Below are 14,997 nucleotides of genomic sequence, written 5' to 3'. Positions count from 1 at the left end.
CCACCATTTTACCTTGGGATAAACCACTCAGAAAGGCATTTTGTTTGAGACTGTCAATATGATGCTATTTTATTCCATTTTTTTACCGTTATTTGGAGGACAGCAATAAAGTTGCAGATTCAGTCTTGCCGGGAACCTGTGTTTCTTAAGCTGCTCAAACACAGCAATATGAAAATATTTTAATGCTTTTCGTAAACATACCAAAAAGCTTGTAGATTTTCGTTCAGTATTTAGAAATTTTAGATTAACATAAGAGACTTTTGGTGGAGAAAAAAAAAAAACCTACTTTAGTGTGATTTATATAAGTACCTCAGCGTTCCCCGTATGGCTGTAGGTGTAAACAACCATTGTCTCATTAATCTAAATTTCAGCTTATTTTAAACATCTGTCTTTATTCAATAATTATAAATGTTGTGCTTATGCTTGGGAAACAGGGAATTGGCTTCCTGATAATGGCTGTCATATTTTTTGTAGCTATGTTTCTGTCACATATGAATTCAGGAATATTTATAACACCAGAAAGCCATTGGAAGTGTATTCCCTATCTTCAGGTATATAGCCAAAAAAACCAATATATCATGAGCTAATACTGTAATTATCACATTCAGATCTTTGAAAACCCTAAATAATTGTTCCACTGATTTTTGAAGGTAAGAAACTAACTGACTCACCTAAACTACACATTCTCTATTTTGGAGTGCCAACAGCCTTTTGAGAAATACTGCATCCCCGATACATCTCTGTGGGACTGAATTTAAAGAGGAAAATCTAGGTCACAATTTTAACATTGTCATTGTAAGGCCCCGGCTTTCCCACACGTACACCAAGAGGTTTAGACTAATCTCTAAAATTCTTTCCATTTGGGGAATTCTATGATTCTAGAATTAATTTTATGTCTTTATGGGAAAATATAGTGAAATATTACTGCCAGCATTTTGGGTAAGATTATAGCACTTGGTTCTGTTCTCTCAATTGGTTCTATTGATTCTTATGTCTAAAATTTGTTTGAAACTATTATCACTGGCCCCAAGGTAATATACTCACCTTTACATAGTGGAAGATGAAAAGCAGTTTAAGATTAAGAATTGCTTTTAGTCCGATCATTCTCTTTGGCTTAAGACACAAGACCTTCAACTCCATAGCTGCCCCTCACAACCCGACTGCTGCCACCCCAGACCCACCCCCAACCTAGAGCCCTGTAAGCCCAGCCCATGTGAGAATAGATAGAATCTACATATTTGAGTTTTCTTTTTACTTCTGCATAGTACCTCTGGAGTAATAGCATCTATTGATATAAAGCTGCAAATAATATTTTGGTCATCAATTTTAAATCATCAGTCATTATGCTCATCTCATGACAGTATTTTGTTCTCAAGGACAAATGGTATATGTGCAGAATGTGGTGTAATTTCAAGGGATTAAAAAGTCTATGATTTCTGTCGGGGAGTGGAATGGGGGCCGTATTTAATCAGCATATTTGGACCCTCATACAAGTTTGGACTAGTGTTCCTCAATCTTATTTCATTCTCTCTCCTCTTAGGGTAGGCTTTTTCGATACGTTTTTCCTAATAGGTCCCCAATGAAGTATTAATATCACAGATATACAATGCATCTGTTTATGTACTGCGTATATGTGATTTTTACCCAAAAAAAGAGGGTTTTTTCTACTCTCCAATTCCAAATGTCACCTCCTTTGAGAATGCATGGTTTATCCACGTAACTGTTTTCTTCTCTGTAAAATGAGGCAGATGAATTTAATAACATCTAACATCTCCTAACTGGCCTAAAATTTTAATCTCAGTTACTTTTAAGAGAGGGTGGTGAGTTTGGTCTTATATTTTGTGTGTGGCTTGGTCGTATATTTTGTGTGTGGTGTGTGTGTTTGTGCTAAATTGGTAATATAGAAATATTAACATCTTCACGGATCTAAACAACCAGTATAAAAGTAAAAACACCTCTTCAGTTCTTTAGTAGCTACTGGGCCCTCAAACAATTTTACTGAAATTTGGAGTTTGCTGATTTGATACTCAGGAGATAGTTTTAGCTGTTGGTCAAGAGATTATCCTTTTTTAGAATCTTTCTGTAGACATTTCTGTTTTAGTTTTCAGCCTCTGCTGGGGAATCTCTTTTGATTTCCACAGCATGCCTGTTTGGGTAGACATATCCAGTATCATTTTACAGGTAATGGAAGTGAGCTGATAAAGATATGTGGCTGCTTTGAGGCAGAGGGCTGGACCCTCAGTCCCTTGCTATCAATAAGCTATTAATATTTCTATTTCACAAATAATGTGTATACCATGTCTTTAAAAGGGTCAATGAATAAGACGTTAGCCAGTGCAATTTCACATCTGCCACCCTAAATTACTATTTTAAGTTTAGTTTAGAATTTTGTCCCCAGTTCCTTTATCTTGCTGTCTTCATGGAGCTATAGTGGTAGAAAACCACTCAGGAAAGTGACAAAAAGAATCGAAAACAAAATGTTTACCAGATTATAACATTTTTTAAGAAATGAATATGGATAGGTCCTTTGTGGCAGGTAGAAATTTATTCTTAACTTTTACCCAAACCAGTATCTTATTCTATAAGATAAATAAGAAATCAGAATTATGCCTTTCCATCTCCTAGTCTGCTTCTCTTTGGTTTTTGCTCAAATCAGTCATCACTGCTTGAATTATTTTAATTTTATTTTAGATGATATATCTGGGAAGTGGATTGTTTTTTAATTTAATGCAACCCTTACATTTCATGCACACCGTGATATTTCAAAACTTTATGTAGAAAATAAGGCTGGTTCCTGAACGTTTCTTAGCATGCTCAATGATCACTATGCCTTTATATAACATGGGAAATATTTGCTACGAGTACCTCTGTGCTTCCATCCTGCATTATAAGCACATAAAATGCTCTATAGTTGCTTTACTTCTAGGAGTTGACATAATATAGCACTATTTCATGTATAGGTCTTAAGATAATGAGCAATCTGTTATAAAAGATCATTGGCATAGTGCAGAGCATTTAGGATGTTGTGAAAGGTTGAAATATTTACCACCCAAGCTGGTATCAAGATTCACTTCTTGGGTGTCATTGTCTTTATCACTTCTAGTAACAGGAGTTAGAAAGTTCTAGAAAAGTGTAAGATACTGGAGGGAGAGGGAGGGTCTTGAGTACTTGCAGCGTAATAGAAAAGACCTAGCAGGGAAATTATGTGAGGTCAACAGAACAAACAACAATAATTTGGGATTCGAGAGGGAAGCCTGGAGGAAAGGAACTATGGGCCACGAGGGTTTTCTGTGATTCAACATTTTATATAAATACAGTAGGAGAGTGATTTGTGTGATTGATATAAATGTAAGAGAAAGCAGACTTGATAGCCAGAGCAAGAAATGAGGAAAAAAAGTCCTCAAAAAAAAAAAAAAAAAAAATGTGTGTCTCAGTGGAAAGCTGTAAAATCAGAAGTCCTGTTTTTCTCACCATGGTTAGGCACAAAATCAGAATTATTATGTCTATTTCCAATATTAGAATTATGACTTCTCTGGGTTAGAAAAGGCCTAAAAGATTTTATGATCCAACACCCTACTTGATATATGAACAGGTTCCTTGGTGTTTCTGACAAGTGTTTCTGTAGTCTTGATAGGAATTCTGCTCAACTCACTACTTTCTAGAAGGGACCCTTTCATCAAGTTTCTCACTACCTCTCTCTCTAGCTCTCTCACCATTTTAATAAAAACACAGATTAAAACGCACACACATACAAAACAAAATGTGTGCCTTAATAAGTGTATTAGTTCCTCTAACAGATCACCACATCTTGGTGGCTCTAAACCACGCTTATTTATTCTCCTACAGTTCAGGAGGTCAGTGGTCCATGATCAGTTTCACCAGGTTAATGACAAGGTGTGGACAGGGCCACTCTCCCTCTGGAGGCTCTAGGGGAGAATCTGATACCTGGCCTTTTCTAGCTTCTACTGTGGTGTTCCTTGCATCCCTTGGCGCATGGCGCCTTCCTGCATCTTCAGAGCCAGGCCTGTACCATTTTGCTTCATTGGCGACACTGCCTTCTTTTTCCTTTTCCTCCCTCTTATAAGGACACTTTTGATTTCACTGAAGGCCCACCTGGATAATCTAGGATACTGTTCCCATATCAAGATCCTAAATCACAGCTGCAAAGTCCGTTTTGCCACACGAGGTAACATTTAGGTTGCAGGGTTGGACTACCCAGATATCTTTGGGACCATTTTGCTGCCTACCACAATGAATATATAAGCAAGGTCAAGAAATATAACTTTGCATCTGTCCCAGTCACTCTCCCTTCCCTTCTCACAAAAGTAACCCCTATCCTGTCCTGACTTTTATAGTCATCACTTCCGTATGTTTTATAGTGGTTTTGTTACTAAATGTGTATCCCCAGACACGATAGTTTAATCTTGCCCTTTAAAAAACATTGTTTTCTCCTTATGGATTTTTAAAGTCTCCTTTACTCTAAAAGTTCCTCTTTAAGTTTTTGTGTTCTTATAGTTTATCTATTGCAAAAGCCAGGGCATTTGCCCTGCACAGTTCCCCAGAGTCTGGACTTTGCAGTTTATATCCTCTAGGGGCGGCTCATCATGTTTCTCTGCCCTTTGCGTCTTGTGCAAACCAGCAACTGGATCCAAAGGGCTTAATCAGATTCAGTTTCTAGACCTACAGGTGGGGTGCTGTTCTTTGGGAGACATATAATGTCTGGTTGTCTCACTTTTTGTGATGTTAGCAGCCACTGGTACTCATTCCTTAAATCCGTGGTGATTTGTAATTTTAACCTTTCTTTTTTCATTCAGTAGTTGGGATACTTATACACAGAGATGCTTTCTCTCCTCTCTTATTTGGTTACCAGTGATACAGACTGAATGGGAAATGTGGGATAAATGCTTGATTATTTCTGTTTATTCACCAGTCTTCAAGATAAGGAATCAGCACCCTATCTTTTTTTAATGTCATTATAAAGACATGTATTTAAACATAATCAATAGATTTCAATCAATTGTAATTGTAATTCTTTTTAAAGTTTAAATTGTCCCATTTGAGTCAGCGGGAACCTCTTCAAGTCAGCGTCTGGAATCTTTTTGAATGACGTAATAGTTGTACATACTCTCCTTCCTATTTATTCTGACAAGGTGTTCATATTCATCCTAAATGTTTCCTGATTGGGGCCTGGAATCTGATTACAACTTGGATGCTACTGGTACCGAATACTGCATACCTGGGTTGGCCGTGCTTCCTGAACCCCTTCAGTGGAAACAGAGCTAGGAATGCAGACACACACACTATAATCCTGATTGTGTGTGTGTGTGTGTGTGTGTGTGTGTGTGTGTGTCTTTTGGGGATATCTTGTTACTTAGTTTTTTGGTAAGTGTTTTCTATGGATTTTTAATTTTGCCATCTAGTTGCTCTTTTTTTTTTTTTTTTTTTTTTTTGGGGTACACGGGCCTCTCACTGTTGTGGCCTCTCCCGTTGCGGAGCACAGGCTCCGGACGCGCAGGCTCAGCGGCCATGGCTCACGGGCCCAGCCGCTCCGCGGCATGTGGGATCTTCCCGGACCGGGGCATGAACCCATGTCCCTTGCATCGGCAGGCGGACTCTCAACCATGGCGCCACCAGGGAAGCCCGCTCTGTTCTTTTATGTGCAGATTTGGAGAGATTAAAAGTTTTTGCTGTCACCACTGCCATCCTCCTGGAATACAGTTTACTGATTTTTAATCAAAACTTTATGATTGGCACCTTTTTGAAAACGTTAAGTTTGACTATCTATGTTAATCAAGAGCCATTGTGCCATGACAGTCAACCAGGGTTCTTCGGTATCTCATCTGATTGTAACTGAGAAGATCACTGTTTTAGACTCCCTATAATTGTATATAAAAGTGTGGAGACGCAAATTATCTTTTAGAGAATAGACTTTTGCCCACTTCTCTGTCTTTTTCATCGTATTGTGTTTCATTCCTTTGGTGATTAGAGTCACGTCGGCTGTATCGTTACTGCCCCTCTTCATGTAGGCAGCTTACTAACACTAAGGAAAATCAACATCTGTGTCCCACAGAAAAGGTTACTCTGAGTGTTGGTTTATAATATGTACCAGATTTGACTCTGAATATGCTTTATTTATGTCTAATATTCAATTCCGTCCTCAAAATAAGATTTGGCATCATTGAGAAAATAGTGCCAAGAATGAGCTACAATTCCTGAAGACAGTTCCTAAACAGAGCGTGGGCATTCTGGAGTAGCTTTACCTATTGCCACAGTAATGGATAATTTTACCATAGAGAAGGGCAGTGCCTTATTCCAGGTGAGAAGTAAAAACAAAATCTTCTTTTGCAACGGCCCTAAGTATCACTGAATTTTGCGGCTATTGGTATAAGGATATTTAGCTGTCTTCCCAGAGTAAGTGATCTGAGCTAGACATGTCCCTTTAGGGTCGTACTTCATGGAGGAAAATATTGGAATTGAACAAAAGGGTTCTATTTTATTATTAGATGTTGAAACTTAATATATGGGTGACACTATACGTATCATTGGAACTTTGGTAATCTTTTGGAATCTTGATCATTTTAGAATAGCATTTGTTTGTCTTATTGTCTAGTTTAGTGATTCAACCCTGGCTTGACCATAGGATCACCTAGATTTTAAAAAATACCGATGTCCTGCATCCAGTCCAATTTTCTGATTTAATAAGTCTGGGCTTGGACCCAGAAATCCTAGGTTTTTTTTCTTTCTTAACAACTCACTCGGTGTTTTTAATGTTCAGCTTTGCACTGTCCGGTTAGTTCATAAACCTGTGATTTCCATTATTAAGTTTAGCTGGTTCCCATTAGCACAAATACTGGGAAAATTTCCTTTAAAACATAAAGTTAAAAAAAAACTCAGTACCAACAACTAGAGTTAAATAATTATATAAAGTAATGCCAGTTCTACTGAGCTTTGCATAAATGTATAAATTTAGCCCGAAGAACAAAACAGAGATTAAAGCCACAGAGCCAGAACTTGAACTAGGATCCTTAATGGAGATTAATATTTTCTTCAGCAGTCTGCCAGCTGAATCATGGTCTAATTAAATAGTTCAGATCTAGTGAGTTTGCATTTAAAGTATTAGCAGCTCCGAGAATGGGTAAAGCTAAAATGAGTTAGAATCTTTTCTGTAAATGGGAAGTTAAATTATCATAGTAATTTGATTAAATCATTTTTAAATCTCTCAAGCTAAATCACCGCCTTTAAAGAATAGTTTGAAGTCTTAATTGCTGTTTGTGAGCATATCTCTCTGCTATTTGTTCTCGCCTCATTTCCTGTGACATCCTATAATATATCTCCCGCCAGGCAAGAGCAGTGGGGAAGGCAGGACTTGGAGTCGGGGCTGAGGTGACCGTACTTCAAAGCATTTCAAGACCTGCCATGTCGAAGAAAGAAAGTTATCCTGTATTGTTTCAGTAGTTAGAACCAGGACCAAAGGATGGAAGTTAGAGGCAGATTTGGGAAAATATGAAGAGGACACTTCTAACAAGTAGTTCTGTCCCTTGTTAAGTAGAATGCTCTCCATGTAGCTGGCAATGTCTTTATTAGAAATGTTGTAGGAAAGATTCTTGCTGAAGACGCAAAGTTGAATGAGATGAGCTTAAGAGGACGATTTCAGTTCTTTAAAAAAAAAAAAAAGGAAATGCCATGTCCAGTGTTATAAATTCTGGCTGCACACTTTGATTCAAAGACACCAGAGTTTAAGCCTACTCTGACACTTCCTAGCAGCCACTTGCCTTGCAGGACTGTTGGGAGATGAATGAGGCAATGTTCATAAAATGCTTATCAGAGGCGTCACCCAAAACAGGTACTTAAGAAATGGTATATTTATTATATTTATTCTGCTTTTTAAATTTTTTTTTCTTTTTCTCTTTCTTTATTTTTTTTTAAAATTTTTTGGCCACACTGCACAGCATGCGGGGTCTTAGTTCCCTGACCAGGGATCAAACCCGTACCTCCTGCAGTGGAAGCACAGAGTCTTAACCACTGGGTGGTCATGGAAGTCCCTATTCTGCTTTTTAAAATCAGTATATTTATTCTGCTTTTTAAAAAATCAATCTGTTTGGAAAACCGCTATTTTGATTTAATTTTATCTGTAAAGACTGCAGTTCCTTTTTTCCTCATCCATTTCTTCCCCACTGTTTCCACTTAGAGTGTTAACTTTTAGTCCCCAGATAGGTTGGGTGAGTCCACTTCATCCCGGTTCCCTTATGTACAAAGGTCAATCTTCTGTGTATCTAAGCACTCACCGTTACTGTGTGTCCATGTCCACCATTTTCCCCTGACAGTATTTAAGTGCAAACATAGAAATAACAAATATCAGAGCATGTTGTTGTCACCTCTGTGACTGTTTTTTTGTCACTTTCATTACCGCCCCCTTAGACAACTTTGGAAATTCCGTGTGCTTGTTTCTAAGAGAAGACACACAGGAAGTGGATGGATTTGCTCTGCTGAAAGGAACCAGATTGCAGGAAAGCCTAGGTAGAAACAGTCCATCGGAAAGGCCAGGGTTCATGTTGGAGAATGTCTGGAGTTCCACTCCAGGACACCACTGTCAACGTTTCCCACCTAGAAGAATTCCTTCTTTTGGCCCCACCAGGCAGGAATCGAGTCTTGAGCAGTAAACCCTTATAAGTAACTATATTCCAGAATATTCAAAACTCTTTTAAAGAAATGTGTTATTAACCACCTCATGTAAATGGTGGTCAATTCGCCAATGATATGATGAAACGATTTTAAAATGACCATGTTAAAAAAAAAAAGCAGTAAAGAAAATACGAAGAAGTTTTAAAAACCTTTATTGGTTATAGCCGTTGATCTTTTAAGTACCTTGCCGTAATTTTTTTAATCGTATGTTTAGCTACTTGATTTTAAATTACATTTCCTCTCTCTTTTGGGGCATGTGATCTGATATTTGAATGATATGAAAGATTAGGCTAGGTACATATATCTCAGAGCTCTGCATTCTCAGAGAACTAGAATTATTAAACATGAAGAATCCCCCAAAGACGCTGTTATGTGTAATTAACAGATAAACTGTCATCAGAATCAATAAAACGTGCTAAATGATTCAAACTTGTATATAATTAAGTGTCTGTTTTAGAACTGGAACTGTAACTTTTATTTTTTCCCCACATCTCACATTTCTCGCAAGAATAATTGTGGCAACCCTGTTAACCCTTTCCTTGCTTGACTGAATTAGATTTTTAAATTAGTCACTTAAGGGCGAAGTTCACCTTCACAAATGTGAAAAGTATTTCAGAATTCATTAATCTAAAGTCTGCAGAGAAGCAGGCTATGTCAAGATGTTTTAATGAACTGTTAAGAGTACACTAAAACTTCTAAAGAGATGAGCAATGTATTGTGATTTCTGTACAGTCTACAGCTGAGCATAATGTTAGATTCGGTGTGTTTACATGGAGTTCTTAAAATTTTGGTTATCAACTTTTTTTTTCCCCTTTTGGGACACATGGGCTTTTTGAGCACAAGGTCTGAATTTTACACAACGCTACATAGAATAATTTTTTAATAGATGGCCTTTTATAATTGAATGAATGAATAAATACACGAATGAGGTAATGAATAAAACAGCCAAGACTGTTACCTGTTACAGTGTTCACTTGCTCAGTCTCAGGAGGAAAGAAACCCACATGTTTGAAATAAAGGCTTTTTGTAGTAATTCCCGTGTTCTAAGCCAGTATTGTAAATTATCTACTGCAGTGAAATTTAGAAAAATAAAATGGAGATTTTGGAAATGTGAGCGTCTCTGAACAAATCACAGTGTAGAGAAGTTCAGTAATAAGGTTTAAGTTTCATAACTTGAATCAACGTATTTTTTATTATTGTTAATATTGTTTATCTTTTTGGCCTTGTACAGACTCCATGCACATAGAAGACGTCGAAGCCGTTCAGAAGCTTCAGGATGTCTTACATGAGGCCTTGCAGGATTATGAGGCCGGCCAGCACATGGAAGACCCTCGCAGGGCCGGTAAGATGCTGATGACACTGCCGCTCCTGAGGCAGACCTCTACCAAGGCCGTGCAGCATTTCTACAACATCAAACTGGAAGGCAAAGTCCCCATGCACAAACTTTTTTTGGAAATGCTGGAGGCCAAGGTCTGACTAAAAGCTTCCCCGGGCATCCTATCCTGCACGCCGAAAAAGGGAAAAATAAACCCAAGAGTGATGTCAAAAAAACTTAGAGTTTAGTTAACAACATCAAAAATCAAGTAAGACTGCACTGATAGTTTAGCAGCAAGACTATGAAGCAGCTTTCAGATTCCTCTGTATCCTCCTGATGAGTTTTTTTCTACCTTAATCTCATCTTTTCTCCGTTTCTTTTGCTCTTTATTTTTTTTTTCTCCCGCCCTATTCTCTTTCTCCTTCGTTTCTTGCTTCCTTCATTGCTGGTTCCCCACTCTCTCCTTTCCTTCCTTCCTTCCTTCCCTCCCACCCTCCTTCCTTTCTTCTACTTTCCGCCCTCTTTTCTCATTCTTCCCCTTTCTTTTAAATTTTAATAGCTCTGCTTATAAGAAAATGTTGCTGCCTTTCCTTTCTTTTCCTTTCCGTCCCTCCCTCCCTTCCTCCTTCCTCCTTCCTTCCTTCCTTCCTTCTTTCCTTCCTTCCGTCTTTCCTTCTGCTGCTGAACTTTTCAAAGAAGTCTCTAATTGGAGAGTGATGGAAGCCAGCCCTGCCAAAGGATGGAGATCCATAATATGGATACCAGTGAACTTCTTGTGAACCATAACATCCCCAATGACTAAGGAATCAAAGAGAGAGAACCATGGTACCTAAGAGTACAGTGCAACATACACAAATTGACTGAGTGCAGTATTAGATTCCACTGGAGCAGCCTCTAATTAGACGACTTAAGCAACGTTGCATCGGCTGCTTCTTATCATTGCTTTTCCATCTAGATCAGTTACAGCCATTTGATTCCTTAATTGTTTTTTCAAGTCTTCCAGGTATTTGTTAGTTTAGCGACTATGTAACTTTTTCAGGGAATAGTTTAAGCTTTATTCATTCATGCAATACTAAAGAGAAATAAGAATACTGCAATTTTGTGCTGGCTTTGAACAATTATGAACAATAATGAAGGACAAATGAATCCTGAAGGAAGATTTTTAAAAAATGTTTCATTTCTTCTTACAAATGGAGATTTTTTTGTACCAGCTTTACCACTTTTCAGCCATTTATTAATATGGGAATTTAACTTACTCAAGCAATAGTTGAAGGGAAGGTGCATATTATCACGGATGCAATTTATGTTGTGTGCCAGTCTGGTCCCAAACATCAATTACTTAACATGAGCTCCAGTTTACCTAAATGTTCACTGACACAAAGGATTAGATTACACCTGCAGTGACTCCGAGTGGTCACGTATATAAGCACCACACATGGAATACAGATCCGTAGAATGATCAGGAGCGTCCCTCTCTACCTGGGAGGTCCAGTTGCCGTAGGATTTCTAGCTGCCACGGTGGTTAGGAATGAGATACTGCCTGTTTGCAAAGTTACAGACCTTTTCTCAGAAGGAGCTGTGAGCCAGTATTCACCTAAGAGGCAATAAGGCAAATGCCAGAATTTGAAAAAAAAAAAAAATCATCAAAGACAGCAGACGCCTGACCAAATTCTAAAACCTAATCTCTATGGGTTGATTCATTTAGGAATGTTTGTTTAAATTAATCTGCAGTTTTTAACCAAGAGCTAAGCCAATCTATGTGCTTTTCAACCAGTATTGTCACAGCAAGAAAGTCAGTCAGGTCCCAGACTGTTAAGAGGTGTAATCTAATGAAGAAATCAATTAGATACCCCCAAAATCTACAATCGCTGAATAACCAATAAACAGTAACCTCCATCAAATGCTATACCAATGGACCAGTGTTAGTAGCTGCTCCCTGTATTATGTGAACAGTCTTATTCTATGTACACAGATGTAATTAAAATTGTAATCCTAACAAACAAAAGAAATGTAGTTCAGCTTTTCAATGTTTCATGTTTGCTGTGCTTTCCTGAATTTTATGTTGCATTCAAAGACTGTTGTCTTGTTGTTCGTGTGGTGTTTGGATTCTTGTGGTATGTGCTTTTAGACACAGGGTAGAATTAGAGACAATACTGGATGTACAATTCCTCAGGAGACTACAGTAGTATATTCTATTCCTTACCATTAATAAGGTTCTTCCTAATAAGAATTAAGAGATTGAAACTCCAAACAAGTATTCATTATGAACAGATACACATCAAAATCATAATGATATTTTCAAAACAAGGAATAATTTCTCTAATGGTTTATTATAGAATACCAATGTATAGCTTAGAAATAAAACTTTGAATATTTCAAGAATATAGATAAGTCTAATTTTTAAATGCTGTATATATGGCTTTCACTCAGTCATCTCTCAGATGTTGTTATAAACTCGCTCTGTGTTGTTGCGAAACATTTTGGTGCGGACACGTTTCCAAAACTATTGCTACTTTGTGTGCTTTAAACAAAATACCTTGGGTTGATGTTTCATCAGCCCAGTGCTAGGAATACTGTGTATCTATCATTAGCTATATGGGACTATAATTGTAGATTGTGGTTTCTCAGTAGAGAAGTGACTGTAGTGTGATTCTAGATAAATCATCATTAGCAATTCATTCAGATGGTCAATAACTTGAAATTCATAGCTGTGATAGGAGTTCAGAAATTGGCACATCCCTTGAAAAATAACAACGGAAAATACAACTCCTGGGAAAAAAAAAAAGGTGCTGATTCTCTAAGATTATTTATATATGTGTTTAAAAAAGATTATTTTCCAGACAGTTTGTGCAGGGTTTAAGTTACTACTATTCAACCACACTATATATATAAATAAAATATATACAATATATACATTGTTTTCACTGTATCACATTAAAGTACTTGGGCTTAAGGAGTAAAAGCCAACCAACTGAAAACGCAAGATGGAGAGATGTAAAAAGAATGAAGAACAATTTTTAGTTTTCAGTTTAATTGACTCTCAGCATTGCAAGAGAACAAGTATCTCACAAATAGGAAACACAACTAAAATTTAGATCTAAAAGAACTGCACGGGCTTTAGGGTAAATGCTTCATCTTAAACCTCGCTTGAGGTAAGTTTTTTTCAAGTTTCAAGCAAGACCATTTACTTAATGTGAAGTATTGGAAAGTTATCAAGGTGTATGTTTTAGCCGTATGATTTTAATTGTAATTTTGCTTCTTTTAGGTTTGTTCTTATTTAAAGCAATATGATTGTGTGACTACCTGTAGTTACACTTGTGTTTCAATCAGATCAGATTGTTGTATTTATTCCACTATTTTGCATTTAAATGATAACATAAAAGATATAAAAAATTTAAAACTGCTATTTTTCTTATAGAAGAGAAAATGAGTGTTGGTGATTGTATTTTAATTATTTAAGCCTCTCTGTTTACCTGCCTAGGAAAACATTTTATGGCAGTCTTATGTGCGAAGATCGTAAAAGGACAAAAAAAATTTTAACTGCTTATAATAATCCAGGAGTTGCATTATAGACAGTAGTAAAAAGAATAATAATAATAAAACCTTGTCTATAGCTGTAGATGGGCTTCACATCTGTAAAGCAATCAATTGTATATTTTTGTGATGTGTACCATACTGTGTGCTCCAGCAAATGTCCATTTGTGTAAATGTATTTATTTTATATTGTATATATTGTTAAATGCAAAAGGGAGATATGATTCTGTAACTCCAATCAGTTCAGATGTGTAACTCAAATTATTATGCCTTTCAGGATGACGGTAGAGCAATATTAAACATGCTTCCACTTTTGATTGCTCCTTTGTACGGTGTTTTCTTTTTTCACGCTCCCTCCCCCACTAAAGAACCAAATCAGTAAACACTGCCCTTTGTTGCTTGCATTCAAAGAGTATCTGAGAACCTGTTCCCTAAAAATAAAGTGGGAGGTTAAAGAAGAGCTATATAAAGGCTTGTCAGAATGAATTCTAGGGTGCCAAGAGACATTTTGCATATTTAAGAGTATGCAGAGTGTCTCAGGCACATTAGAATTCATTCTGACAAGCCTTTATATAGCTCTTCTTTAATCTTAAAGCATCTCCACATCATTCTGCATTACTCCAAATTGTCGCCTCTATGTCAATGTCATAACAGAAAACTTTCCCCTATTTTAAGATCCTATTAAAATCTGCTAGAGATACCTATTATTTCCCTCCATCCACAATTAAATCAGGCGCTGGCTCTGAGCGTGGCAGCCAGCTGAGCTCCAGAGTCCTCGGAGCAGCGCTGAGCGGAGTGGCCGGCAGGATTTCCTGAACAGGGCAGCGGCAGAGCTTCTAGATCGGTGAGCCTGAGGTCGGGGCGCTGTCTTGGAACTCAGGAGGGTTAAACAGCACTGCTGACAGCAAGTGGCTTCCCCTTGGCTTTTTTGCCGGGAGAGACGAGGGCCCTTGCCGCTCAGGGTCAGCTATTCTCCCACGGGCCCCTCCTGGAGCCATCACCAAGGTGGTAATATGTGCTTTCTTGGCTTCTCTGCCTATCCGGACAGTGTCCTGTCATTGTGTTTGCTCACCGTGTTTCTCACCTTTCGGAGGTGGCTGGCTCTCTAGAGAAGCAAGCTGGTGACACAAAAGACCCCCCCCCCCCCCCCCCCCCCCCCCCGGCACTGCATCCGATTTAGGGGCGTGAGATTACCTAAATCACTAAGATGCACTAGCTGGCCACAGAACTCAAGACTTGTCTTTCCTATTCGAGTGTCCTTTGAGTGGCAGTAGCCCAATGTAGAATCTGACATGTTTTATTATGGATAGTTTCAAAATATTTGGGTAAAACTGAGACCATGCAAGAGACAAACCTAAGAAGGAAAATCATGCCTGTAATCTTCCAGTAGGTCCTCATTTAAAAGTATGTGTTCTACACACACACACACACACACACACACACACACACACACACACACACACACA

At 37.9% G+C, this 14,997-nt stretch overlaps 1 protein-coding gene across 8 annotated transcripts in view; it reads left to right on the top strand.

Moving 5' to 3' along the window:
• Positions 1-13,853, top strand: part of ESRRG (estrogen related receptor gamma) — a 633,249-nt gene extending 619,396 nt beyond the window's left edge. For 6 of the 8 annotated variants that reach the window (XM_029230489.1, XM_029230486.1, XM_029230488.1 and 3 more), the window contains one exon: positions 9,914-13,841. In XM_029230489.1, coding sequence (XP_029086322.1) covers positions 9,914-10,158 — 245 coding nt within the window. In that variant the 3' untranslated portion in view covers positions 10,159-13,841. Of the gene's footprint in view, positions 1-9,913 lie in introns of all 8 variants that reach the window. The other 2 variants (XM_029230491.1, XM_029230485.1) reach the window with 1 other exon arrangement.
• Positions 13,854-14,997: the final 1,144 nt, after the last annotated feature.

Source organism: Monodon monoceros, unplaced genomic scaffold (assembly GCF_005190385.1).
Source record: "Monodon monoceros isolate NGI ecotype Baffin Bay Population unplaced genomic scaffold, NGI_Narwhal_1 Super_Scaffold_18, whole genome shotgun sequence".
Lineage (NCBI taxonomy): Eukaryota > Metazoa > Chordata > Mammalia > Artiodactyla > Monodontidae > Monodon > Monodon monoceros.
The sequence above is the reverse complement of the archived record's forward strand: the minus strand, read 5'-3'. Positions and strand labels throughout refer to the sequence as shown.